The sequence below is a fragment of the Ochotona curzoniae genome, unplaced genomic scaffold (genome assembly GCF_017591425.1).
Source record: "Ochotona curzoniae isolate NIBS_2020 unplaced genomic scaffold, NIBS_Ocur_1.0 contig_1274, whole genome shotgun sequence".
Lineage (NCBI taxonomy): Eukaryota > Metazoa > Chordata > Mammalia > Lagomorpha > Ochotonidae > Ochotona > Ochotona curzoniae.
In genome coordinates, this window is record NW_024465023.1 from 16,005,912 (window position 1) to 16,033,886 (window position 27,975).

A 27,975-nucleotide genomic window follows, 5' to 3' on the forward strand; every position below is an offset into this window, starting at 1 on the left:
CCCCTGGTTTACTTCCCAAGCGGCCACAATGACCAGAGCCAAACCGACCTGAAGCCAGGAGCCAGGAGCCTCTTCCGGGTCGCCCCCACTGGTGCGGGGTCCCAAGACTTTGGGCCGTCCTTGACTGCTTTCCCAGGCTACAAGCAGGGAGCTGGATGGGAAGTGGAGCATCTGGGATAGGAACCAAAGCCCGTATGGGATGCCGGTGGTTGCAGGTGGATGACTGACCAATTGAGTAATTGAGCTGCCTCCCCCCGCCCCACTCCCCTCAAATTATTTTTTTCTTAAAAAGGAAGGAAAGGCAGAAAGAAGAGAGGAGAGGAGAGGAGAGGAAAGGAGAGGAGAGGAAAGGAAAGGAAAAAGGAAAGGAAAAAGGAAAGGAAAAAGGAAAGGAAAAAGGAAAGGAAAAAGGAAAGGAAAGGAAAAAGGAAAGGAAAAAGGAAAGGAAAAAGGAAAGGAAAAAGGAAAGGAAAAAGGAAAGGAAAAAGGAAAGGAAAGGGAGTTCCATCCAGGTATCCCAAATGGGTAGCAGAGGCCCAAGTACTTTGGTCATCTTCTGCTGATTTCTCAGGTGTAGGGGTGTAAGGGGCTGGATCAGAAGCCGGTTGCCTCCTCCCAGGGAATTCACTGGAGTGGGAGGATTGCTAATGTGGTTAACACAACCGCAGGAAGTTCGCGTATAGGGCAGACAACTGAAAAGACTCCAGTTTTCTTTCTTCCTGATAGTGTAAGCAGTGTTGTCTAAAGAGGAAACGTTGAGAAAGGCGAAACATATCTATAGGTTTGAGTTGAGAATGAAGTCAAATGGCGTGCACGTAAAAAAGCAGACTTTGAGGCTTTCTGAGAAAAAGTTGATTATATTTGGCAAAAAAGATGCCTGAAGAAAAAGGCTACACTGTGCATCTGATTTAAAAATGACCAGGAGAATGATGAGATTTTGTGGTTGTGAGGGATCGTGTGGCAAGGCGCAGGGTCCTTCTAATGAGGGAAATTTGAGGATGAACTTGAACAACCCATCTGATACCTTCTGGAAAAATCATCCCCACCCTCTCTGCTGAAATAACATACTCCACTAAATCCCACTCTCTTTTGTAAGTGCTTCCAATAAATTATAATAGACATAAAAGTCACTCTTGACACATACTGGGGAACTAATTTTTTTCCCTGTAACATCACGAGCTGTTTTTTTCCCACAAGATGTTTTTATTGCATCTTCATTGCAAATTTAATTTTTGCTTGCTTCCTCATTTAAACGATAGTTATCTGCTGAAGATTATCACTCAACCAACATGGAAATCATCTTCTAATAGTAGAGTTGGAATATAAAGAAATACATTTTTTAAAAAAATTTTGTAAAATGTGTTATTAATTTTTTTTTAATTCCACTTAGGCGATTTAACATTCTAACTAAATTTTGTCAAATTATATAACAATTCAACAATACAAGCTTTATTCACTCTTAAGAGAAATCAAATTCCAAATACACAAGAATAATTCAATAACACAAATTCTGATTATTCCAAACAATTGGAGGGAAAAGACAAGCTAAAATGCAGCAAGGTGTAGAGTTAGGGAAACCTCCAGTGTGGGTATAAGTAGATGTAAGAGAAGCACGCGGATGTGAGAAAGTTGTATTGGAGAACTTGAGCTTAAGAAGATGTTACTCTGTAATGGAACTTGCTTAGCTGACTGGGTCTCCAGGGTTTCAACACTTGCTAACAGAGGCTTCTTTTTGACTTGTAACATTAAGTATTCACTAACAAAAAGAGGTACATGATCTTGAAAGGGGCTTTGCACCCATGACTGGAAATGAATCTAGACTTTGGGCACAGTAACAGCTACTTTCTAAGAATTTCATGCTTTGCATTCACAAGTGAGTATCTGTCTACTTTATTGGTCTGAAAGCTGTGCCACCTGTGCAGGATGTATCATTTGGCTTGTTTATTGGTCCTGGGGAACATATAATCACAGCTCACAGGTCTGAATGCCTGTTAAGTGTTTACTTATAAATTAGCCTGGGTGATCATTTATTAAGGTAATAAGCCAAGATTACATTTAATAGCTTAGATGTTGTACAATATGAACATAGTATTTTATGTTTATTTGAGGCAAATGTGTACAGTAATTAATATAATACCAAAATGTACCTCAGAAAAATTGTAAATTAGAGTTTAAATCAAGCCAAGAATTATGGTACCTCAGCACTTCACCATGGCAAAGCACTAGCATGCAGCTAGCTCCTTCACACCACACGTTAGGAATTTGTTTATGTCTTACACTCTTTTCTCCTTTCTCCATAAGCTCGTCCATTCTATCACTGAAGAACAGTGTCCTTCTCTTGAGAAATGTCATGTCATCAAAACTTCGGCATCTGAAGCTGAGGTGAGTAATCTGTTAGCAGGGACACCATGACAGCCTGGGAAAATGCAAGGTGGAAGAAATGGAGAAGCATTAAGAACTGTCTGCTTTGGGACCTGCAGAACGGGAACTGGATTTCAGCTTTACAAATCCAGAATTAAAATGTTTTCCCAAGAAAGTAAGGGAACACTTATGAAATAAGATTTACACTGCGGGGAGGGCATCAGAAAATGTCAAGAGGCTGACCCCAACATGAGAGAACTTTTAACAGTTGGTGGAAAAAGAAAACATAAGGTACACAAATTTTGGTGAAAAATCCGACATTCATGTATACATGTATAGCTTTTAAAAATAACCCACATTTCCACTAATTGTTGGATGTCCTCCAGCAGTACAGACTTTAATAAAATGCTTTGCACCACAGCAGACTCTCTTAAAAGTTCCTTCATATGTGCTAACCAACAGGCTTACCCAAGCCTCATTCCAAGTCCAGGGCGTCAGAGAGCTGAAATGAGATGTCATGGTGGTGGCGATGCTTAGATTGCCCAGTCATCAGTGAAAGTTAGGCATTTCTATTGGAGGGCAACAATTCCTCTCAATCCCAGTGCCTCCAATTTACAATATGTTTTGGTTATTTGCAACCTATAGAAGCTTATTTATTGTTATTGAGAAGGCAGATTTAGAGACAGGTTTTTTGTTTTTTTTTTACTGTACATGTGTTCAAAAAGTTCACGGATCATATTTGTACTAAAAAAATAGTTGCTATTTTTTTTCTAAAAATTTGTTGTTTATCTATGTACTCTGTATTTTACTTGGCCATCCTAACTTGGATAGAAGTATAAGCCTAACATCCTCGAAAGCACATTTGCAGCAGCATTAGGCACATATACTTACAGTCAGCTGACACTAGTGCCCTGAGTATCAACTCTTTTTGCAGGCTCTATTTAGCTTACTTTAAGCTGCATAGTAAAATCTGTGGGAGGAGGAAGAGAGCTACCTGACATTTTAGGAGTCCTACAGCAGCAGTACCACTCTTTGGTGGTGGTGGGAGGGTGCGGGTAGAAAAGGATTGTTTTTGTTTTCCTTGATAAAAAAAAAAGGGGGGGGGAATCCAAAGGTCTGTGCAGAGTGGAGAGGATGCTGTGATTACTGAAGTGTTTTGAATAGCACTGCTGGACGTCACCCTGCTTGAAGGGCTTCTAGTGCTCCTTCAAGTGCCACTCAGAGTCCAGTCTTCACCTTCTCTGGGTTAAACACCATATATCCATTGTAACAGGTATAACAGGCATCTTAGAACTGGAAGCCAGATTGTATCTCTCTCTTTCTTTCTTTCTTTCTTTCTTTCTTTCTCTCTCTCTCTCTCTCTCTCTCTTTCTTCCTTCCTTCCTTTCTTGCTTGCTTGCTTGCTTTCTTTCCTTCCTTCCTTCTTTCCTTCTTTCCCTTTTTATATTCACATAGTTAAGAAGGCATGGGTTCTACTCCAGCTGCTGCACTTCTAGTCAAGCTCCCTGCGTAGTGGCCTGGGAAGGCAGCAGAGGATCACCCAGGTGCTTGGGCCCCTGCACCCATGTGGGAGGTTGGGGGGAGGCTCCTAACTCTGGGATCCAGGCCATCCCAGCTTTGGTCATTGGAGCCATTTAGGGAGTGAACTGGCAGATGGGGGAGTCTGTCTCTCCCATTTATATCTGTCCAATTCCTAAAGAAAAGAATGGAAGGAAGATAATGGGGAGAAAGGGTAGGAGAGTTAGTTTCTTTCTTTCTTTCTTTTCTTTTCTTTTCTTTTTTTTTTTTTGAGTGTTTATTTTGTACCAGGCTTTAAATTAGGGGCTTGCATAAACATGCACAAGGAGATTCTGAAATAAAAATTATAGTTTATAATGGTCGCTAGGCAGTGGTGACTGGTGCTCAGGCTAATGGAGGCCAATAAGAATTTTGATTAATACAAGTTTATTTGGAAGGGACTACATTTTATTCCATGAAAAAGTACTATACTAATGAGTGATAATGATTTACTAAGGATTTTCAGGAAAAAAAATACATACCATACAAGCAAGTAATGTCATTGGCTACTCCTGGCTGCTTAGGATTCACTCAAAGGCAAGATCAACCAAGCTAGAGTACACAGAGAACTCGCCTTTACCCCCTGCGCCCTATTTCTTGCTTACCATGATTGTCCACTTTCTGTTTTCTGCCTCTGGAAACACCAGTGATCGTGGAGAGTAAAACACTTCATCATCCACTTCTTCTGGCTTTCTGGGCAAGCAGTGTAAAAACGTCCAGTCAGAGGCAGCAACTTTAGCAGTCTAAAGAGATGGTGACACGATCATTGTACATGGCAGTCATACTTGCCTACTTCAGTATTTCAAAACATATATGTATGGTGACCGGAGCTGAACACAGAATAACATAAAGGTCAGAGGGAAGGCTTTGACTTTAAGCATTCAGGGAGAATACATGGTATTTCGACTTTCACAATTTCATAGTTTTTTTTTTTGATTAGCTAAAATATCACTGCAAGTTAAATCACTCAGTTTTTCAGTATTCTATAATGAACAGTTCAGTAAAGGCCTCTGTGAGTATAACACATGGCTGATAACAAAATCGCCAATTGCTCTCCAAAATGTAAAATAGTTGCTTTGATGTGGCAATATTTTTATTGAGTTGATCTCCAAATCAATGCTTTTTTTTACATTTGAAGAAAATTTTGACAATCACCAATGATTAAAATAATTTTGGAAACAGCATAGAATGTATTAAACAATTATGGGCACTATGCAATAGATAGTTCATTCCTATGCAAATGTAGTAGCAGATGCATTAGCAGATTTCATTTTCTTCAATAATTATTCCTTTAAAGTTGCATTTCCCTATTCAGTTCCATCTTCCACTAACAGATCCAATATTACACTTCCTTATACATTCTTACCTCAGTATTACAGCTTTTGTACTTCATAGTGTCTTACCTCTCATCCTAGCTCTACATTCAGAACATTACGCTTCTAAAATACAAGACAGATGAAATGGAGTAACATTTACACTTGTCATATATCAGTGAAATGACTGTTGTTCATACCCTTAATTTCAGCAACAGAAAAATACTATATATTGGTGAAATTAAGTATGGGTAAACTATAGGTAGGTCAACATTTCCCACATATAGGACAAGGGATCAGCCATCACATATAAAGAGATTCTATATTCAATAATAAAAATTTTAAAATGAAAATTGGCAAAAAATATGGAAGCAAGGCATATACAAAGAAGTGGAAATTGCCAATAGCATGCTTCCAGATTTATATAAAATTTAAATGCAAATACCATTTAAGAATAGAGAGTATGTGGAGAAAGAAATATACAGTTGGAGGAGTACAAATTGTTCATCATTTTATGTGGGAAATTCAGCAACATCTCCTATATTTTATAAAGTATATACCACTTCACACTGAAATTATTCTTTTGAGGATCTTGCTTCTACTGATGACTTGCAAAAAATATATAAGGATGTTCAGTGCAGCATTGCTTGTAATTTAGATCCTGAGAATACAGCCTAATTTGTCAATATGATATATTTGAGGTAAATTACATCCACTTATGGTTTGAAATTCTACACAGCCACAGAAGAATAATGAAAAATAACTAAATTAATGGATAAGAATATATAAAGCTTGCTGGATGGAGGAAGTAAGTCAGAACAGTATGTCTTAAATATTATTTATGAAAAGATCAACAGTTGTATGCAAAGGCATATATGGAGTGTGTTTCAAAATTTGTATGGAAACTGGAATGAAACCAAAAATTTATTTTGGTGCAAAAAAAACTTTGAAATCTATGCTTATAAGGGGTCTTTTAAAGCTCATAGAATAGGGCCTGGTTCAATAACCTAGTGGCTAAATTCTCGCCTTGCATGCGCCAGGATTCCATATGGGCACCAGTTCATATCCCAGCTACTGTGCTTCCCATCCAGCTCTCTGCTTGTGACCTGGAAAAGAAGTAGAGGATAGCCCAAAGCCTTGGGACCCTACACTTGCATGAGAGACCCAGAAGAAATTCCTGGTTCCTGGCTTCAGATCAGCTTAGCTCTGGCTGTTGCGGCCACTTGGGGAGTGAAGATGGAAGATCTTTCTCTGTGTCTCCTTCTCTTTGTACATCTGCCTTTCCAATGAAAAGTAAATATTTTTAAAAGCTCACAGAATATTCATATTATGAACAAAGCATAGATTCCTTTGCTAACTTTTATTGATTTGTATTTTAAAGGCAGAGAGACATTGGGAGACTAATAGTTGCACAGTGGCTGGTCTCTCACCTGTTGCTTCATTCCCTATGTATCCCCAACAACTGGGTCTGGGCCAAGCCAAAGCCCAATCCAGGTCTAACAAAGAAGTGGCAGATACACAAGTACTTGATCCATCACTTGCTGCCTTCCTGTATGTGCAGAATCAGGAGCAGGGCTGGAATCCAAAGTCAGGCACTCTGACATGAGATGTTGGCATCCTCAGTGCTGTAGCAAATGCCAGCTTCTACGTATGAATCAAAGACAATTTTTGCACCAAAACAAATTTGGTACCAACAAACTCCTATTCTCCATGAACCTGTTAAATGTCCCCTTATACATGTGAATGTGCAGAAAAGGGCTGCAATGATACATGTCAAATTGTTTAGCCATGGCTATCTCTGTGAATTTCTTTTTGTTTGTTTTACTTTTTTAAAAAACATTTTTATGATACAGTTCCTTAGGCTCAGGGAGTTCCCCTTCCACCTACCCACACCCTTTCCCTTCATTTTTATTTTTAAGACTTTCATTTTATTTGACATGTAATAGTCAGGGACTTCTATTTATGTATTAGTTTATCAATAAAATATTTATTGTACTTGCTCAATCTTTTTCACTGTCAAAGCCTATTAGTTGTTCTGTTGACAAAACTCCATAGGCACCTGACATTTTAGGGTAGACCTCTTCCAGAAGAGGGATTCTCAAAATGTGATCTTGAAACAAACAGCATCATGCCACCTGGGAACTTAGTAAAAGTGCACAGGAAGGAATCAGGGTGAGTGATAGCCCCCCGGGAATGCCCCAGCGGGAGTTGGGAAAGCTGAAGTGCATTTAGGGGGCATTAGAAAATAAAGGCAAGGACTGCTCAAAGAAGCCTAGTTATGGGGCTTTGCTTAAGGGAGAAATCAGAAGGAGTTGCATATATTGGAAATAACTGCAAGTCTAAGCTGGCAAAGAGCAAAGCACTCCGACACCTGTGTGGCTGGCCGTGGCAGAGGAAAGCTTGGCTTTTCAATTGCTCCATCCAGCACAAAAGTGTCTTTCCAAAGAGAAGGAATAGAGTTAGCGAGTCCTTTATAAGATATGCAAGGACAGTTTGTTCTCCTTAAAGTGAGTTAAGTGATGAGGTGGTTCTGGCGTTTAAGAATGTAATTAATGAACCTTCAGAGAGGCATCAATTTGTACCTTCATTGTAATCTGGTAACCTTGGAAAGCCTGGAGTCGCTTTTTTTTCTCTTCTTCTTGTCCCATGCTTATCCAAGTGTCTGTAATTAATACATTGCCTCCACGCGCGGCTTCCAACGGCTCATTCGTCAGTGACAGCTTGGTACCATTCTAGCATATAGAAGCACGCCGGTTAAACAATCTCACGGGATAGAGAAAGGCAATTATAGTTTCACAAATAAGAAACATACCTCCTTGGCATACTGCTCTGCCAATTTGGTTATCCTAGGATCTGGCTCATAACCCTGAAGGAGTAAGAAGTTAACTGTTATTTAGGCAATTTCATCACATGTGTTTACTTATACATGCACCATTTTCTTCGCAAAAATATTCCCTCTCTTTTCCATTAACAAAAGTATTTGGAAGGCAGATTTACAGATAGAAGGAGAAAAACAAACAAAGCTCTTCCATCTGCTGGTTCATTCCCCACTTGCCACAATGGCCAGAGCTGAGGCAGGCAGAAACAGAAGCCAGGAGCTTGAGCCAGGTTGCCCATGTGGGTAGCAGAGGCCCAAGAACTTAAGCCATCTTCTGCTGCTTTGCCCAGGCCATCAGCAGACAGCTGCCTCGGAAGAGCCCTCCTGTGGAAAGATGTAGCCCAACCATATTCATTAAAATACTATTTTCACATCTAGAATTTCCAATTATAATGTGCCTTTTGGAATTTAAAAGGCACACATTTCCCCATTTTTCTGTTATTATCACTCACCTCTGTAGTTACAAAAACAAATATAGAGTCAGTGTTTTTTAACTCTTGGTAGAGACTCTTCTTATTCCCCTAACAGCATAAGAGGAATATATTTTTAATTGTATAGCTGAATGCATTTTTGTCTGATTCTTTTTCTTTTCCTTTATAAGATTTATTTGGTTTTTATTTGAAAGGCAGATCAGACTTACAGAGAAAGGGAGACAGAGAGAAAGATCTTCCATCCACTGGTTCACTCCCCAGGTGGCTGCAATGGCCAAAACTGAGCCAATCAAAAGCCAGGAGCTTCAATCAAAAGCCAGGAGCCAGGCGCTTCATTCAGGTCTCCCACATGGGTGCAGGGTCCCAAGGCTTTGAGCCAGAATCCTCCGCTGCTTTCCTGGACCATAAGTGAAGAGCTGGATGGGAAGTGGAGCAGCCAGGACATGAACTTGTGCCCATATGGGATTTTGGCACTTGCAAGGCGAGGATTTAGCCTGAGCCATCTCATTGGATCCGATCTGAGTCTTTTCAAGCACCACTCCTTTTGGTTTTTTTCCCATCTCAGGTTAGTTCAAATGTGCCCCCCTCCATGCCAGCCCTAGAAGATTCTTCCCTGGCCACTGGTCAAATACTTACAAATCTCCCCAACACACAGCTTATTTTTGTGCATTTTCCAGCAAGAGTCCTGGGTACAGGGCACTTGATTTGGATTGGTATTTATGCAAGTACAGTTTTCGCTGCAAATTTGTGTTGGTTCGGGAAGGCTTGCTGAGGGTACAGTCAGAATCCAGTGAGGAGAGTGACGTATGGCAAGACAGAAAATTCAAGGAGACAGTAAAAATATGTCAAGAGGCACTCATTCTTAGGGCCACAGAGACATCAAGTTTGTGCTCTGGCTGCCTGATTTGCTCACCCAGGTTCCATCTTCGGGTAAGCAGACATTCTGAAGGCAACTAAAGTCCCTGGATCATCGTAGGCCTTCCCGAGGAGCCACACTGCCTCCCTTCACCCTTCTTCCAGCTGTTCTGTATACAGCAGTGAAAATTGCTTCCTCTCAGGCTTTCAATGTTTACTCCTTGTTTCTTACGTCAAAGCTGATTAAGCACAATCAAGCCTCCCCGCCCACATTCCCTGCTACTGTCCCTTTCAATTCTTCTCAACATCCTGCTGCAGGAAAGCCAATCTTCTTGTCAACCCTGAATACATTATGCCCTTTTCTGCCATTACAGCCTTTCACCCTTGAACACATCCTTCCTTCTCCCCTCCTGGGGATTTTCAGCAGAGTAACTCCTCAAAGCTGGAAGCCAGCCTCACCTTCAGGCCCTCTGTAGGCAAGCTTTGTCAATTCCAGCACCGTAATTACCCTCCCCTTTCTCTATCCTTCTGATTTTCCTGAATTCTTAACATTTCTTATGTCGGGTTCCCCCCCTAATTTTCTGTGGGGGCATTATGGTAATATGCCCCTCCCCCAACACCCCATTTCCCCTTCATGAATAATCATGAAGAAAGGACTGTTCCCTGCAGCTGCTGGGAACAGAACATGGTCTACTCAGCTGCAGAGAGCTGTCTCAGTCAAGGTCACACACCCTTCCAGGGCAAGCCACATTTCATCAGTGACTGGCAGGACAGTATGAAAACCTGACTCCCTCTGTCCAACTCTGGACGAGTCTGAATGACCATTCCCCCAAGAAGCTGGCCAAGACTGTTTCAGGACTTGCATCACAGCTGGGCTTTTCTCTCTGCCCACTCCTGCTTCCTCCATTTCAAGGTCATGTGTACATCCTACAAGCTGAACTCTGTCTGAATCTACTTCCTGGGAAACCGCTAACCTGTGACAAACATGTCCACGTTTTCTCCTCTGAAACTGTATTTATTTACATGTGACTGTTTGCCACAGTTCCTTTTCTCAGTACAAACTCCTTGAGAAAACAAACTACACAGATGGTGATGGTGATGGCTGCAGACACTTTAACGGCTAAGCTACCCTCAAATTGCTGTGAATTCTGCAGTCTTGCTTTTAGGGATTTGAGGAAAGCAATTAACCAAGACTTGCTAATTTAGCAACTAATGTTGTGAATAGTTATCCTGGTACGTGCAAGTGAAGAGATTTGGATATTACCCCAGGTACCTCCTGCCTTGAAAATTTAGCCTTCCCTTTAGAGAAGGGGTTTTACTCCCTGAGTACAATGATTCTCTGAGAAGGAATCAATACGTACTTAGAAAACCAACAGAGAAATTTGGAAATTAGAAAATCACCCAACCTTGCATGCACTGAGCCGTGACTTAGAATACTGAGAGGGATTCTTGACTCACATCTCAGCTTTCAACACTAAATCACTCATTGGCCTTTCCATAAATCCTCAAACCAGATGAAAAGGTGACTAACAAATCCACCTCAGTCTAAATATTCACTCACAAATATGTTAGAATCATTACCACTGGTAGTTTATGGAGCACATTAATGACTACGGACAGATATCTATATATATCTATATATATCTATATACTTTTTTTTCCTGAACACGTAAGTTATCCTTGGTTGAAGGATGGGAAAATAGGTTAATTACAGCCCTGGAAACTTTTCAATATTTCTTACGTTTACTCTTTGTCCTAGCTGTATCTTTAAAGGTCTACTAACAACTGAATACTCACAAATTGCTATTAGATTTGCCAGAAAATTTTCTAAAACTCTAGCTCCCACCAAGATTTAACTAGTTGTTTTTTCTTTATCACTTAAATGAGTTTCTCTAATACTAGACATTTTTTTCTCTGATGCTAATAAAAATGCCTTTGACAAACAATAAAATGTTCAAACCATACATTTCTTCAACAGAGTAAAGGTTTTCCAAGAGCACCTTATACCACGGAAAAATTATTCTTAATTTATGCCCTATCTGTGAAAACTAAATATAACAATAGATTTTATTAATATAGATCCTTTCTTTAAAACTAGATTTTGGGACACCAGTGTGGTGACATAGCCCATGGAGCCAGAATTCCATATGGACACTGGTTTGAGTTCCAGAGGCTCCACCTACAATCCAGTGCTTCGCTAATGGCCTGGGAAAGCAGTGAAGGATGGCTCAAGACCTTGGGCCTCTGCACCCACATGGGAGACTGGGAAGAAGCTCCTGGATCCTGCTTTGGATCAGCTCAGCTCCAGTCACTGCAGCCATTTGGGGAGTGACCCAGTGGATGAAATCTCTCTCTTTCTCTTCTCTGTAACTCTGCTGCTCAAATAAAAATCAAATACATCTTTAAAAAACTAGATTTTCAGCAAGAATAGCTTCACCCTTTCTATATAGTGAGCAGTTGGTTTAAGTACATACCTCAGGTTGCAAGGATTTGCTATGGTGACCTGCTCTGGTTTGAATAAGGCATGACTTCCGAACTCACGCAATTAGATTCCAAAGTCAAACAGAGTACTAAGAGGGTGGAGATTTAAGTCAGCTCTATTTTGGGGGGGCCAACTAAGGAGGTCCTACATCCCTAGGGACATACCTTCTGAAGGTACTTGTCATGAGAGGGTTGGTTAGAAAAGCTGGGTTGGGCTCAGTCACTCCCTCAGCTTCCCTTCTTCCCATAAGATCTGCACACTCTTTGTCATAGCCATCTTCTAGTTTGATCAGAGAGCTGAACCAATGTCTGCTGTGATCAGGGATTGTGAACCTGCAAAACTATGAGCCAAAATCTAGTTCTTTCTCTAAGTAGCTTGTCTCATATACTCCATTATGGTAGTGACAAGCTGACCAATCCACAATCCTGGGAAACTAAGAGAGCAGGATACATTGTTTCAAATAGATTTATCCAGAACACCAGAGAAAAACATTTGATGGCATTTAATTTTGCTTTGGCAGGAGGTCACACACAATGCTAGGGCTCTAGTCAGGTGCCCGTTTAGGGTTTGGTTTCACCTCCTTATTTCAGCACCTGTGGTTTTTCTTCAGTAACTTATGGACACCAGACTGCTTTTCCTGCCAAAAGTTCCAGGATATTTACCACCTGACCTCCTCTGCTGCCCTCAAGTGATAACTGGTTAGAAAAAAAAATGAATGCCTATGTCCCTCACAATGGATTGGGACAATTCTGGGAGATTACTTCTACCCCCAGCACACCTGCGGCCTCAGGCTCCTTTGTGTGGGGTTATGCATGAGGGGACCAAATCATCCAGCTGAGCACCCGGATCCCCTCAGGATGCTTGCTCACCATCAATACCTTTGCTCAGACTTTTCCCCCTTGCCTGACCTACTTCCCAGGTCCCTTATCAGTTTCCCCTGGGAGTAGTTCCTTAATAAGTCACCTGTACAGACATCCTCCCTGTGGGGTGTGCTGTGAGGGTGTTTGGCTTAACACATTGCTGCTGGCAGGTGAGGGTTTGGAAAGTGCACAAGAAACTCAAGGAATTGAGTATTTTTTCATTGTAGAAATTAAGCATATAGTCAACAGTGTATAATTCACGTCCCCAATCGTTGGCAAATAATCACCTCAAACTCAGGAAGCAGGAGCAGGGAGGAATGTTCAAGTCTCATATATTCGCCTTTGGCTGTTTTAGCTTTTCAATGAACAGCAGTGGCTTTGGAGATGACAGCAAGCATGCGCTTGATCAGAAACATGCTGCTGTGTAAGAATTGTGAATTGCCCTTAATGAGATGGTCAGTTCTATCTTCTACCACAAATGAAGATTTCATTTCTGAAATGTTTTGTATTTAGGGGGGATTTTTCCCTCAAATGGCTCTTGATAGGGTCTTACTAACCAATGAAAAACATAATGGGGAAAACAATCCAGGAGAGATTGGATCTTTAAGCATCTCAGGGGGGTGGGTATCCTTTTAGAGTAGTGTACTTATTGATTTATAGTATTATGTAAATAAAGCATCTACGTGTTAAGGGATTAAACTCTATAAAAAGATATGTGGTGGAAATAACATCTCCCTCCTCTGTTTATTTGTGAAACAGCCAGTTCCTGTCTTCAGAAGCAAAACCTATTAGCAGTTTCTTGTGTAACTAAGGGCATACATATGGTCTGTGGAAGAAGGTCATGCTTCTTACACATTTTATTCCAAGAGTTAGCGCCAAGGAAATATGCACGGGTTATTTTCGCAGCCACACTAGACTCAAATCTAAAAGCTCAAAGATCCCTAGAGTTAATTTTTGAAACATTAAGCTAGTGTAGTGCTATGCACATTGGATTGACATTTCTTCTCACCAAACTGTGGTATTTAAAAGAAACAACAACAGAATTCTTGCCCTGCAAGGAGAATTCTATGCTAGCCGGATGCACTGCATTCTTGAGCCGTTGTGGTGATACTGCACAAGGATGCCAGTCATCACAATGGCTGCTATTAAGACATCCAAAGGCATGATTCAGACATGTTTAACACAGACTCACAACAACAGGCACAGGTCAAGGCTACCTACTATGGTAGGAATGGGAAATTGGACTCTCCTGAGGCCAGACAGCTATTTAATAGAGCTGACAATAGAACACAGTTCACAGGCTCACCTGTGCTGTCCTTGAATGGCAGAGAGCTCTGTTGTCACTGGGTGACTGCATGTGGGTCTGATTTCAGAGGAGGTTATTTTCAAGGCAGAAAGCTTTCGTACCTTTGGAGTAGCTGCCTGAAGGTGCATTCCAAATTTCGCTGCGCTCATCATGATGGAATGCAGGATATTGTTCCCATCCCCAATCCAGCTGAGAGTAAGACCTTTCAGAGAGCCATAGTGTTCCTAAAAGGCAAAGGGTGAGCGAGATTACATTGAAAGCAATGCCACCTGGATGCAGCAATTACTAGGGGTGTTAATATAGGAAACGAACTTCACCTCAGTGTTTAATACTTTGTTGGAATGAATAAGTGATTATTTTTATATTGTACAGAGCAATGACATGAATGTAGAATCAAAAAAAAAAAAACAGCTTCAACTACTCTATGAATCCCACAGAGACTCAGATTTTCATGCATTTCAAATCTTAACCTTAGTTGTGCTCATTCATTCAACACCATCAATGTCTAGGCAAAGGAGTCAAACATCACTGTTGTTACGTTGTTTACATTCTGTGGTATAAGAAAGGAAGTACAATGCACCTGGACCAGGATAGTGTGGCAGCTCTGAGCTGTTTCCATCAATATAAAAGTGAAATACATACAGAATACTGTATTACACATAGTGTAAGACTAGTACAGTAAGATTTATGGATATACATGTGTGTAAGTTAAACTATAAAACATGCCTAGGAATTAAAATACAAACATTCAGATAATTTCTTTCTAGAGTGGGAGAAAACAGGATCAGGCAGAATTACACAATGGCCTTCAGCTCTGTCTGAAATATTTTATTTATAAAGACAATTCTAAAGTAATTGCTCCACCACTTTAATATTTGACAAGACTGTATAATGGGCACATGGACAAATGTTTCCTTTTTTTTTAAGCAGTGTTTTTTAAAGCATGTATAAATGTTTATAAAGATAAGATGAAAAGGAGAAAGGCTAAGAAATTTGGACATCATGGAACTACTTCAGAGCTAAGCTAGGACATACATCCTTGTCTATCTGATTTGAATCCCATGCTTTAAATAAGCTGCTATTTATTCATTGACATCCTACTTAGAGTATCTCCTACATAAAACCATTGTACTAGGTTCTGAATAAGATACTATGATGAGTAACAAAGTTCATTGTTCCTCAATTCTTTTATATCCTAACAATGATAAAGTCTGTGGGAGAGCATTAAATTATCTGATGTTCATGTAAACCCACACCCACAGCCAGCCACTTGTATCTGATATTATTGGCTCACCCCTGCATGGGTGCCATTATCAGCATCTGGAATAGCATTATTTTGAGTTTAACCTCACATTTCAATGTGTGTTCTTACGTAAATTTGGAGGAAAATATGACTATCTGGTTTGTTCTATGTTCTCTGAGTCTTTTATAGACACAATAATTGTAATTATAATTGTTACAGTTCAAGTGGCAATACCATGTAGATAGGTTGTGGCAAAGAAAATCCTGATTTGGAGGAAAGTGGCTAGATCTGAGCCTCAACTCTATCCCCTCTTCCAAAGTGGTTTTGTGATTGGCCATTATGAATATTGAAAACAAGTTCCAATAGTCTTTACTCCCAAGCCACAGAATTGAATGTTAGACCACACAAGGCTTGTCCATGCTGTGTCTTCCAGCATTCTCTTTCAATATCTGTGTTTACTATGGCTCCAAAAGCAAAATGGTGAAGAGAACGAGGAGAGACAGAGAGAAGCTAAAAGGGGCTGAACACAGGTGACAACAGAATGATATTAATGTCTTTCAACAATTTCCCATTTCCCCCAGGTATATTGTATGCACACATATGTAACAACTCATTGCCAAGATAATATAAGAAAATAAAAAGCCAATGCCATCATACAAGTAAATGGCTGCAGTTAAGGTTGTCAAGTAATTATCTGTCTTGTTCTTTTGTAAAGCAAAAAGATAAACCAACCTGAAGTGTAAGGTAATCAGCCAGGATCTGGATAGGGTGGTACAAATCTGAGAGCCCATTGACCACTGGGATGGATGCTTCTTTAGCCAACATATCCAGATCTGATTGTTTATACACTCGAGCCAACACTGCATCTGTCATGCTAGACAACACACTATGGCAAACCAAGAAAAGATACTCTAAGTTAATTATGCTTGACAATCCCCTCTGTAACATAAGATCCTAAGCAATAATAACAAATGTAAATAAATTACAAGTTTTGCTAGATTACAGCCTGTCAACATGACAGATTTCAAAGCCAATGCTAAATATGTAGTCATTACAGAAGCAAGTAAATAAAATTAATTTTACTTTTATCTGAAAGGCAGAGTTACAGAGAGAAAGAGAAACAGAGAGATCTTCCATCCACTGATTCATTCCCCAAATGACCACAATGGCCAGAGCTGAGCCAATCTGAAGCCAGGAGTCAGGAGCTTTTTCTGGGTCTCCCATGTGGGTGCAGGGTCCCAAGGCTTTGGGTCATCCTCTACTGCTTTCGCAGGCCACAAGCAGGGAGCTGGATGGGAAGAGGAGCAGCTGGGATTAGAACTGGCGCCCATTTGGGATTCCGGAACATGCAATGTAAGGACTTTAGCCACTAAGCTACCATGCTAGGCCCACAAAAATTCTTAAATGAAACAAGTTGTGTTTGTAAAAGGTCATAATGTGTATAAGAATAGCTTCTTCAATGACTAGTTTTCCTTTCCAGCATGGTAGAGTTACATAAACTCTGAGAAGGTGTGAATGTAGTTTCTTATGGGGAAGACATTGGGTGCAGTAGTTATATAACTCTGCTTCCCATATGGGAGTGCAGGTTAGTGTCCTGGCTCCTCTACTTACAATCCAGCTTCCTGTTAATGTGCACGCTGGGAGGCAGCAGGTGATGGCTCAAGTAGTTAGACCTTTGTCACTCACATGGGAGACCTACAAGGAGTTCCAGGCTCCTGCCTTCAGCCTGGCCTTGAACTCGCCCTTGGAGGCATTCAGGGATGAACCAGTGAGTGGAAAATTTCTTTCTACCTGTCTCCATCTTTGCTTCTCTGCTTTTCAAATAAATTGAAATAAATAAATAATGTAAAAATAGCCTCTTCTGGAAATCCTGACAACCAAGCAGTGTGTAGAACCGTAAATTCCAGAACCATTTAAGTGTAAGGATAGAAGGAGATTTAAGAACAAAAAATAAAGTTAAATCTATGATATTAACAGTCTTGTGCTTGGTTTTGTTTTCAAAATAAAAATCATCTCTATAATCAATGTGGTATTTTATGTGCATTTCTTTTCATTGTAAAACATTTATAGCAATGGAGGAAATCAGAAATGCCAGTCTTGTGATTAACTTAAGTGCTTAAAAGCATTTGATTAAGTTTGCAATCAATGTTTAAATGGTTAAGGAGATTTGTTCATTTACTACGCATTTGATTTATTGGTTGTATAAGTAATACGTGAATATTTAAAGCAATGCCAAATTGAACGTGCATCAGAGGCACTAGCAGGGCTTCCTGGAACACAAATGATTGTGTTTCTGACTCAGTGGGTCTGGGTGGAGGGCTGGGAATTTGCATTTCCAATAAGCTCCCCAAGGCTGCTTGTGCTGCTGGTTATGTGACCACACTCTCAGAATCAGTGGCTTAGAGAAGTGCTTGCGATTTTATATTGCAAAATGCTAAATAAAATGCTTGGTAATTTTATAAGATTAATGAACAGGGTGGCGAACAAAGAAGCAGGAGAACATTCCTGCAGGCATAAAATGCCACTTGAACATTAAAGCATCCATGAGCAAAAGGGAGCATGACAGGCCAAAAAAAATGTCACTTAATCCTCTTTCAGTCGCAAAGGCTGCATGTGACATGGAGTCCAGTGATACTGGGTGCCAGAGGATGCAGCTCCCAAGTTTTTTTTCATCCTGGAATCACTAGAGCAACAAAAATACCAAAGATGCCTAATTAATCAGTTTATATTATTTTGCCATTGACACTGGTTTTTACTGTCATGCTTAAAGTTGTTACAAATCATGGAGAAATTAACTTTCTTATACCCCCAGGCTAATAGAGATTCTTAAAATTACTTGAAAAACAAACCTTTTCACTGCACACATTGACAGCCCTGCAACCAGAGATGAACTACCAGAACATTAACAGCAATCTAGGTTTTCTATAGCTCTCCACCAATTTCAAAACCTTGCCTTTAAACATTGCTCGAGCTTTATTATATGTTATATACAAATGAAAGGCTGACAAGTTAAAAATACTCTGATTCTGTAAAGACTTTTCATTAGGGCCTCTTTGCAACTCCATTGATCCTATGGATTCTTGCCCTCCACTGGATTCCTGCAGCGTTGTAGGCAGTCTCAGGCATTTGCCAACAATAGTAACAAAACAGCTTTTGCAAAACCTGCACTACCTACATTTCAGGTTCTCCACACGTATCGGCTTGCACTGGACATTCAATAAACCAACATTATGGCTTTTCAAAAACAATTAACAGGTTAAAATATTCAGTCAACCAATTTGGACTAAAAATTTAAGGTATAATCTATTTTCATCCATCATTTCTTTTTCTTCTTAGTTAAAGTGCAGTTATGGCAAGGCACTTTAAATGGAAAGGCAGTTCAGGAGATAAAATGTTAACATGATTATTGCTGGATGATGGTGTTATCATTGGATTTATTAGAACTTTTATCTCTTAATATTTCTATCAAAAAGAATATTCCTATAATAGAGCAATCATATATTAAAAAAGAAATTTCCTGCAAATATGATTTGGAAAGTAACCAAAAATGAACTGGGGCTCTCTAGAATAATGGCTAATTGTTGATCTTAGTAAAAAATACACAAAATGAGCCTGGAACATCTTCCCATAACAAAGAACAAGAGGAAATTATGAAAAGATAAAATGAGTTAGGTCAAAATGACCCAACTTGAACACAGATCACTTGGTAAATATGGGACAATTTTAGAATAAATAAGAAAAATGACCATAATACTTCGAAAATTTCAAATGTATTAAAATTGACAAGTTTATAAAGATACTAAAAAGCAGAGCACTGTAAGTCATAGCAAGACCAATTTCAACTCAATTTAAGAGAGAATTCTCATATTGCCTAAATCCTTAGAGCTGTCAAACTACAGAAAGATAGAACAAGATGGGTTAGTCTGTGAAGATATTTTTATGCAGAGCTCAATAACTAGTCTGAAGGAGTGGCATGGAGGAGACAGGAAAGGGATGATTGATCCAAACAGATCCTTCCCATTCTCAATTTTCTGCTATTCTGGGATATTTTCCCCTTTGGCATAAGATACAATATTTTTTTAGTAATTAACTAAATCATCTCAAAGGTCAAATAAATCAAAGAAAAACAGAATTAAAAAATACAATAAGCAAAGCCCCCTAACGGCCCCAGGAAGGCCTGATTCAGTCTTTATTTCTGGGGAACAGATACTCAGAAAGTATAAATACTGTGGAATCAGGATAGTGATGGGATGAATAATCACACAGCATACTTGACACACTTAGAAAGGGTCAAGCTGTCCCTAAAATATTAAAGCAAGCTGAGTGTGTCACAAAAATGAAGAAAAATAGAAGTTGCATTTTCATAGAATTCTTCAATCCAGTCTCCTTTTTGACCCCATCCTGCCTTGAATCAAACTGCATATACCCTAAAGTCCAATTTGTAGTTGAGTAGCTTACTGAGAAACAGTGGGAAGAATTCTCGGTCACGTGTAATGATACCTTCAAGAATCTTGTAATAATCTTTATAATATATATTTTCTATTTTTTAAAATGAAAGCAGGCCAAAGCCTTAGAAGAGATATACAAATGAATCAAGGGATCAAAGCCAACTCTCTGAATCTCCCTTCAGGAAATGAACTATTCCAGATATCTGGTCTCTCTACAAAGACTATCATTTTAGTTACATTACTAGAAGAATCATGAAGAAGTTACGTAGTACTATCAGCAAACCAAGATGCGATTTCATCAAAAGGGTGGCTTTTGGAAGAAGTCACAGATGTTGAATGAAATGGCCATATTCACTTACTTATCAAGGGCTCTATAATGGCCGGATTGTTTTAGAGTAGAGTTAGATCTCAAGTTTGAAGAGCTTGGAGCAAAATCAATAGAAAATGCTAGAATTGACGATGTTCACTTCAAAATGTGCTGTAGGAAGTTCAGTATTGGGTCAGCTGTCTAGAAAATTACATCATAGATATGGCCAGAGTTAAATTAGATCTCATGATCTCATACTGAAATTGAAATAGAGTATAACTTGATTCAACTGACATCTGAATTTCTTTCTATACGCCTATCATTGACAAGCACCGGCTCATTTGTCTTCATAAAGCTCACTGGAATGAGAATTAGTGTATCGATCTTGCAACTCAGCAACCTGAGACTCAGAATCAACGAGACCAAACCACAAGGGCCACTATGTGGTAAAGCTGTGAATTGAACTTAAACCTGACCCTGATTCAAAGCACCTGCTCTATCCACTATGGAACAGTGCCTCTAAGAATACATTGTAGTCCTGGTGTGGAAGACTGGTGCTTATCACCATTTATCCAAGGCTATACAACTGCCATGCTTGCTGGTGTCTTGATGTCCTCTATACCAATGTATCAGTACCTAATTAGGTACATATTTCTCATTAGGTAGCACTATTTTAAAGTCATTTTACTGAGAAACAATGATTTTTACTTTTTGATCTTAAGTATCAATGGTATAAGGACCTTAATAATGGTATTTCAGTTTTTACAACCATTCCTTTCTGTGTCACAATTGCTTATGTCTTCTTTTGAGGACCTTGCCTTTTCTGTGAATCCTTCTATAATTTCTTTTATATGAGGAATCAGAATTACAGTGTTTGGAAATCCTTCCATATTGTCTCAAGGGAAAGTGGATACTTGGTTGTAATTTCTTGAGTGGTGTCCCTCCATCTCCCCCCAACTGCTCCAAATTCATCCCACCTAGGGACTAAGAACATGACCCTTGTGTTGAAGTCGGATCTTTGCTTATATGATTAATTAAGATGAATTCCTACTGGAGCAGGATAGGCCTGAAATCCAGTGATTGGTGTCCTTGTAAGAAGAAGAAGAGGATATATAGAGATACACACAGAAGCAGCTCAGGTGAAGACAGTGGCAGAGTTTGGAGTGAGGCAGTTATATGCTCTGGAATGCCAGGGAATGCCGGGACTCAAAGGAAAGAATCACCAATAATCTGATTTTGGAAACTGACCTTCAGAACTTTGAGAGAATAAATTTCTGTTTGAAACCTCAATATTTGTAGGCAGCTAATACAGTGGTTTAGGCTGATTTTCTTCTAGTTTTACATTAGCACAACATACTTCAGCAATCAGTGCCATAAGTAAATTGCATCTATAGGAAAAGTAATTAGAGTAGAACAACGTGACATTATTTGGTTTTATATGGAGCTTTTCATACACATGGCTCCTGAAGCCACATTATCAAGGACTGTATTAAAGTGAAAATGACTGTGAAGCTATTATGTACTTTTCAATAGTGCAATCACAGTGTTAGGCATGAACACATGAACAGCTATCATTATGGAAGAAACAGAAAGCCTTGAAACCAGAGCAATAATGTACCATTGCTGCTGCTAAGTTCCATCTGATTTTAAACTTCTGAAGAAATCAGTGATCTGAGTCATGCTAAGGCGTCCCATCTAAAAGGACAAGCCTAGAGCAAGGGAATAGATTATCTGGCTGTTAACCTTTTGACAACACTAGGGGATTGATAAAATCTGAAAATGCTCTAACATTTGAAGCAAGTTTAAGTGAATGTGTACATAAGTTATGTTTTGTGATATATTAATGTAGAGACATGATTTGCTAATAGAGAACTTTCCAAAGAAGGACGTGAGTAAGGTAGTTGATTCCATCCAAAGGGAGCCTTTCCCCTGGGAACTCACATTGTATTGAGGAGACAACTCAAACCTTAAGGCTGGCCTCTCATGGTTACACAATACACTGCCTGATCAATTAGAATACATGTGCATCAAGGAAATTTAGCAAAATAAGGAAGAGAGATGAGAGCTCTGTTTTCGCAGAAATTAGTTAACACAGCAGCCCTGAGACAGTTATCATTTGAAGGCCTGCTTACAAGGTCAAAGAGGGTATGCATAATTGGACTTTAAAAAGGTTGCAACCATTCCACAAGGATGGCTCACTGAGCCCAATTTTTATACACACTAGGATTTATGCAGAACACCTGCTTTGCTTCTGGGAGTTTGAAACTTGAGCTCATGCAAGACAGAGTGTGCTTATGTCCAAGTCCTCAGTAAAAACCCCAGGAACTGGTTTGCTAAGGCAATAAAGTGCCTCTTGTGTGACACCATAGGGAAAGGAATCTTGGAAATTTGTGCCTGGCTTCCCCCAGACCACACCCCATGCTTTGTATCATTTTGCTGTAATAAATCTTAGCCATAAACACAAATGTATGTTGAGTCCCAGGAGTCCTCCTGACCATATCATTGAACTTGGGAGTGGTGTTGGGGATTCTTAACACATTAGCTCCTCCAAAATATCAGGGGACATCTCCATCTCCATGATCTCATACTGAGATTACATGGTAATCAGCTCAGATTTACCTAACATAGTACAATATTTTGTACAGTAAACTGGTTTTAATATGCTAATAAAATGAAAAGGAATATAGCCATTTTAATATTATTAATGATGAAATTTTCATTGAGATACTTTTGCATTATGAATTAGGTTTTTAAATCTTATTTTACTTGAACTATATGATTAAAATTTTGTTAAGAATATTTAACATGAAATCTAAAGAATTCTGCACAGCTAAAAGAATCAACAAAGTGAACAAGCAATCCACAGAACAGGACAGAATGTTTCCAAACAAGAAATTTGATAAGGAGTTAATACTAAAAGCACAAACAGCAAAAAGCACCAAAATTAGTAGGCAAAAGACTCAGACACTTTTGTCAAAAGAAAAAAAGACATACAAATGCCAAAAGGCATATGAAAAGAAGTTCAATGTCATTAATTAGAGACATTGCAATCAGAAGTAAAATATCATCTCACACCTGTTAGGGTGACTAGCATGAGAAAAAAAAAAGTAAGTGTTGGTAAACATGTAGAGGCATTGTAACCCTTATATATCACTGGTGGGAATATAAAGTGGTGTAGCGGCTATAAAAATAGGATGGTCTCTCAAGAAATTAAACATAGGAAAGTGGGCAGTTAGTCTAGTGGTTAAGATGTCCATGTTCCACGTGAGAGTACTTGGGTTTGACTCGTGGCTCTGGCTCCCAACTCCAGCTTCCTGGTAATGCAGATCCCTGGAGGCTGCCATGATGGTTCATTTAATTGCATTCCTGTCATGCTCATGGGAAACCTACACTGAGTTCCCTTCCCCTGTCTGCAGCCTCTGCCCAGCCCTTAGAAAGGCTGATTTACAGAGAGAAAAATCTTCTGTCTGCTGGTTTACTCCCCAAATGGCCACGATGTCTGGAGCTGAGCCAATCCAAAGTCAGAAACCAGAAGCTTCTTTTGGGTCTCCCACATGGGTGCAGGGTTCCAAGGCCTTGGGCCATCCTCAGTTGCTTTCCTAGGCCACAGGCAGGGAGTTGTATCAGAATTGGAGCAATCAGGACTCCAACACCATCCATATGAGATGCCAGTGCTTGAAGGCTGAGGATTAGCCAGTTGAGCCATACTGGTTTTTTTTTTTTTTTAAAGTGCATATTTAAAATGTTTATTGGAGGACTTCGGACTTTTCTGAGTTTCCTCCTACTCTTGAATATATGCAGTTTCTTGCTGATTTAAGTTTCCTCACAAGCAATTCTTTGCACTTGTGATGCTCTTCCCACAGCTTTGTGCGCCTGGCTTGGTCTCTTAAGTGAGTTCTCAACCATCACCTCCTTGAGGCCTTCCATGACCTGCAGTTTAAAGTACCTCCCACCTCACTGACAGATCATTTTGCATTAACTTCATCAAAGCACTTACTGCAACCCGGTCTTCAAGCCTCATTTATTTGCCAGTAAAAGCATTTTTGCTTTAGAATGTATTTCTAGTCCAACAAAGATCTTGTTTATCTGGTCACAATTTTATTCTTGGTACTAAAAAAAAAAATGATCTTGAAGAAAAACTAGACATGAAATACCTATTTTTAAATAACTGAATAATTCACTTATTTGAGCAAATAAGTTATATTTTGCTGACGGCATTTAACGGCTTCCTGGAGACTGGTCCAGTTTTTGCTTTTTATTTTTTATTCTTTCCTTCAGTGACTGCTGCATTCACTGAATTCTCCCTCAGGTTTTTCTCTCACCAATAGGCTGGCACTTTGTATCCTACCAATCCTCCAAAGCAGCCAGAAAGGCAGGCAGAGAAGCAGCAGCCATCAGTCAGTGTCAGGTGCAAACTATTCCCCTGGAATGAAAGGGCCAGGACTATCATTTAAACATCGTCCAATCTGTTCACATCTTAGAAAGCTACACTGCTATCAAAAGCAGCGGACGAAGCTTCTAAGGGTTGTACAGTGCATATCAGCAGAGGATATCATTAAGATTCACTTCCTTGCTTCTCCTGTTCAGTTGCTTCCAGGGAAGCTAGTGGATTTCTCTTGTCTTCTTCAGTTGAGGTTTCTTGAATTTCTGAGTCTCAGAATATCTTGTTTGTCAGGTTTTTTGGCAGATTAAGTAGTAATTGTAGTTACACAGAAGGAAGTCAGATATCCACAGTAGCTACTCCAGCCCTTTTTCTGACACCCTGTGTCTTCCAGCTTAGCCTCTTCTGATATGATACTAACCTTCTCCTCTTCTTGTATCCTGATGATTTCCTCCTGCCTCTCTTGAATTGCATCTGCCTTCTGAAAGTCTCCCACAAAGAGACCATGAAACTCATGTTTTTAAGCCATTGAGCTTCTACTTATGTTTCTACAGCTTTTAGTTTTACCTAAGCTTCTTATCACCAGTGGCTTGTAGACATTTGCACTTAGAGTTGGAGCCTTTAATACAATATGTCCAATACCCAATCTACCACATTCTTCCTAAAGCATATACTTTCCTGCATATATAATACATATTTTACATATAACTATATATGGTTTAACAATAGAAAATGTATTATACAGTTTGTTTACTACGAGTTTCCAGATTTGTGGAATACACACACATATAATGATTCCAGATTTGTTATTGTTACATATACATATTTACCTCCACTATCTAGTCACCCTTCACAATCAGCTATTGTGAAACCATGAAATTTTTGGTTGCAGACTGAGAAGTTTTATTTGCTAAGTGATCAGACAAATGTGGAAATAAGAAGGAAGGGAAAACCACCTTCCAGGAGAGAGCCAGGAGGTGGGGTGCCTCTTGAAATGAGACAGGGAAAGATAGCCTATTAATCTTCTTTAAGATTCCTTTGCTATTGCCTTAGTCTAGATACATAACACAACAGCCTAGGTCTTCTATGCCACATCTTAACTCAAAGTATGGTCCAGTCACCCTGGTGTTAAAATCATACGGGCAACTTGCTAAAGTGCAGATTCCCAGACACTACAGACACTACTGGAATTTTAATCTGAAGTTAGACTGATTGTAGGGCTCAGAATTCTGCATCTTAACTTGTTTCCTAATATGATTGCAAAACTTTATTTCAGAACACCTGGAATTAACCTCTCTACCTCCCATGTCTACTCTGACTCAAATTGTTCTACTTCTGGCCACATAGAGTTTATACTGGGACACATCTATGCTTTCAAACTGATAAATCTGCATGCATTTACAAATATAGTTAAAGTGGACCTTAGGAATCAGAACTCCTTCATTTTGTAGAAAAAGAAACAGGATCGAGAGATTTTTTTTTTGCACTTATGAAAGATAAAAAGCAGGTAATAGGCCTGGCTGGGATTAGGTCTTAAGATGCCCAATTTACAAATCATGTGGAAAAGAGTTAACAGAGCAGAACTCTGAAATGTCTGCTTGCAAGACTGGCTCTTGGATGATATTTGGGAAGTTCAGTTTGGGAAGAGTTTCCTCTGTTCCTAGGATTGAAAAGAGGGGCTGACTGAAGCTAAAATATTTTCCACTAACAATATGGATTAAGGTAAACTCTTACTTCCTTTTTAAGGTCACAAATTTGGGAACCAGGCAGGGTATGCCAATGTGACCACTCCCAATAAAATCCATGGGTGTTGAGCCTCTACCAAATTTCTTTTGCTGGGCTCACTGTGATGGCTCAGTGGCTAAATCCTCACCTTGCAAGCGCCAGGTGTGGCTTCCCTACCTTCCATCCAGCACCCTGCTTATAACCTGGAAAAACAACAGAGGATGACCCTGCACCCTATACCCTGCAACCGCATGGGAAACCCTGAAGAAGCTTCTGGCTCCTGGCTTCAGATCAGCTCAGTTCTGGCCTTTATAACCACTTGTGGAATGAACCAGCAGATGGAAGATCTTTCTTAGTGTGATTTGAACTCTTCAACGTTCAGTTTCTAACCTCCATTTTTCTCTCAGAGTCATGGTTTCCCAGTCTATGTAGCTAGGCCAACAATCCTCATCTTGCAAGATTGTGACAAACATTTGGCACAAAATGAGCCGATAGAAGATGCCCTTTAAGAAGCAGCTACTATTTGTACCTAATCTTTGGATAAGATAATGCAATTTTCAGATCCATATATACATGTTGTAATGGAAATTGTCACATGTATGCAAAATGCCCTGATTGTTTAGGATTTTGTGAACATAAGATCTATAGAAAGCTCTGATGCAGAATTTCTATGAGAAATGTAGAGAGCTGGGACTGGCACAATGGTTCAGTGGCTAAATCCTTGCCTTATATCTGCCAGGATTGCATATGGGTATGCTGGTTCATTTCCCGACTGTTCCACTTCACACTTAGCTCCCTGCTTATGGCCCGGAAAAACAGTGGAGTACGGCCCAAAGCCTTGGGACCTTCCTGCATGGGAGATATGAACGAAGCTCCTGGCTCCTTGCTTCGGATTGGCTCAGCTCCAGCCATTGCAGCCGCTTGGGGAGTGAACCAGTGGGTAGAAGATCTTTCTCTCTATATCTCCCTCTCTCTTGATAAATTTGCTTCTTCAATAAAAATAAATAAATCTTTTTAAAAATGTAGGGAGCCAGCACAGAAAAGAGCGTGTTATACTCATTTTCAGCCTTCAGTCCCTGCTTGGCTATTTTCCCCTTGCTTTGTCCGGGAGGTGTCCTGAATTCTCTCTCAGTCTGCCAATCTGTACTACTTAAGTGTTTCCTGGATTTTCAGTTGTTCAGTAAACTGGGACCCTCTTATAGTCACTGGTGCACATTTGATTCATTCAACATCACATACTGGTCCTAGATGGAAAATCCCAACTGAAACATCTCTCCTGGATGTGACTCTGGCTTCTGGCTTTGTTCCTTAACCTGCTTGTAATATTTGCTCTTGAATGAAGTACATTTCACTCGTTGAGAAGTAGAATTATTAGGCAAATATAACCCTAGTTGGTGGCAATGCATTTGAAAGGAAATCTCATTTATATTCATTTATATTTTGTCACTAGCATCCAAAAGATAACCACGGTACTTCTTAATATTATTGTCCCTTCTGAAATAACAACTAAATGGTTTAAAGATGAGTGATTTGAAATCTTTTTAGTAATTCAAATGAGCTGAATTTTTTAGTATATACTAGGATAGTTGCTATGAAAAGCAGACAGTGTCTGCAAGAGATTACTATGTGGCATATCATTTTCAGAGAAAATCATCATTAGTTTTCTCCTCTGAGGGGAAAAAAAAAACATTTAACAAAGACATTTGCTCTGAATTTCTTACCCAGACATGCTAAAATGGTGAGAGTACTGCATAGGGGAGACGGAAGGCCTGTTTCACTGTAATGGAGTGGCCAGGAGCTTTTTTCCTCTCTCCTTTCAACTAGGTGA

General features: G+C 39.6%; 1 protein-coding gene across 1 annotated transcript in view; it reads right to left on the reverse strand.

The window, feature by feature from the left end:
- Positions 1-1,236: 1,236 nt before the first annotated feature.
- Positions 1,237-27,975, reverse strand: part of OTC (ornithine transcarbamylase) — a 53,875-nt gene continuing 27,136 nt past the window's right edge. The window contains exons 5-10 of the mRNA XM_041001885.1: positions 16,019-16,172; positions 14,145-14,267; positions 8,044-8,097; positions 7,814-7,963; positions 4,524-4,661; positions 1,237-2,416 (exon numbers count right to left, since the gene is read on the reverse strand). Of these exons, the coding sequence (XP_040857819.1) occupies positions 2,357-2,416; positions 4,524-4,661; positions 7,814-7,963; positions 8,044-8,097; positions 14,145-14,267; positions 16,019-16,172 (679 nt within the window). The 3' untranslated portion in view covers positions 1,237-2,356. The remainder of the gene's footprint in view (positions 2,417-4,523; positions 4,662-7,813; positions 7,964-8,043; positions 8,098-14,144; positions 14,268-16,018; positions 16,173-27,975) is intronic.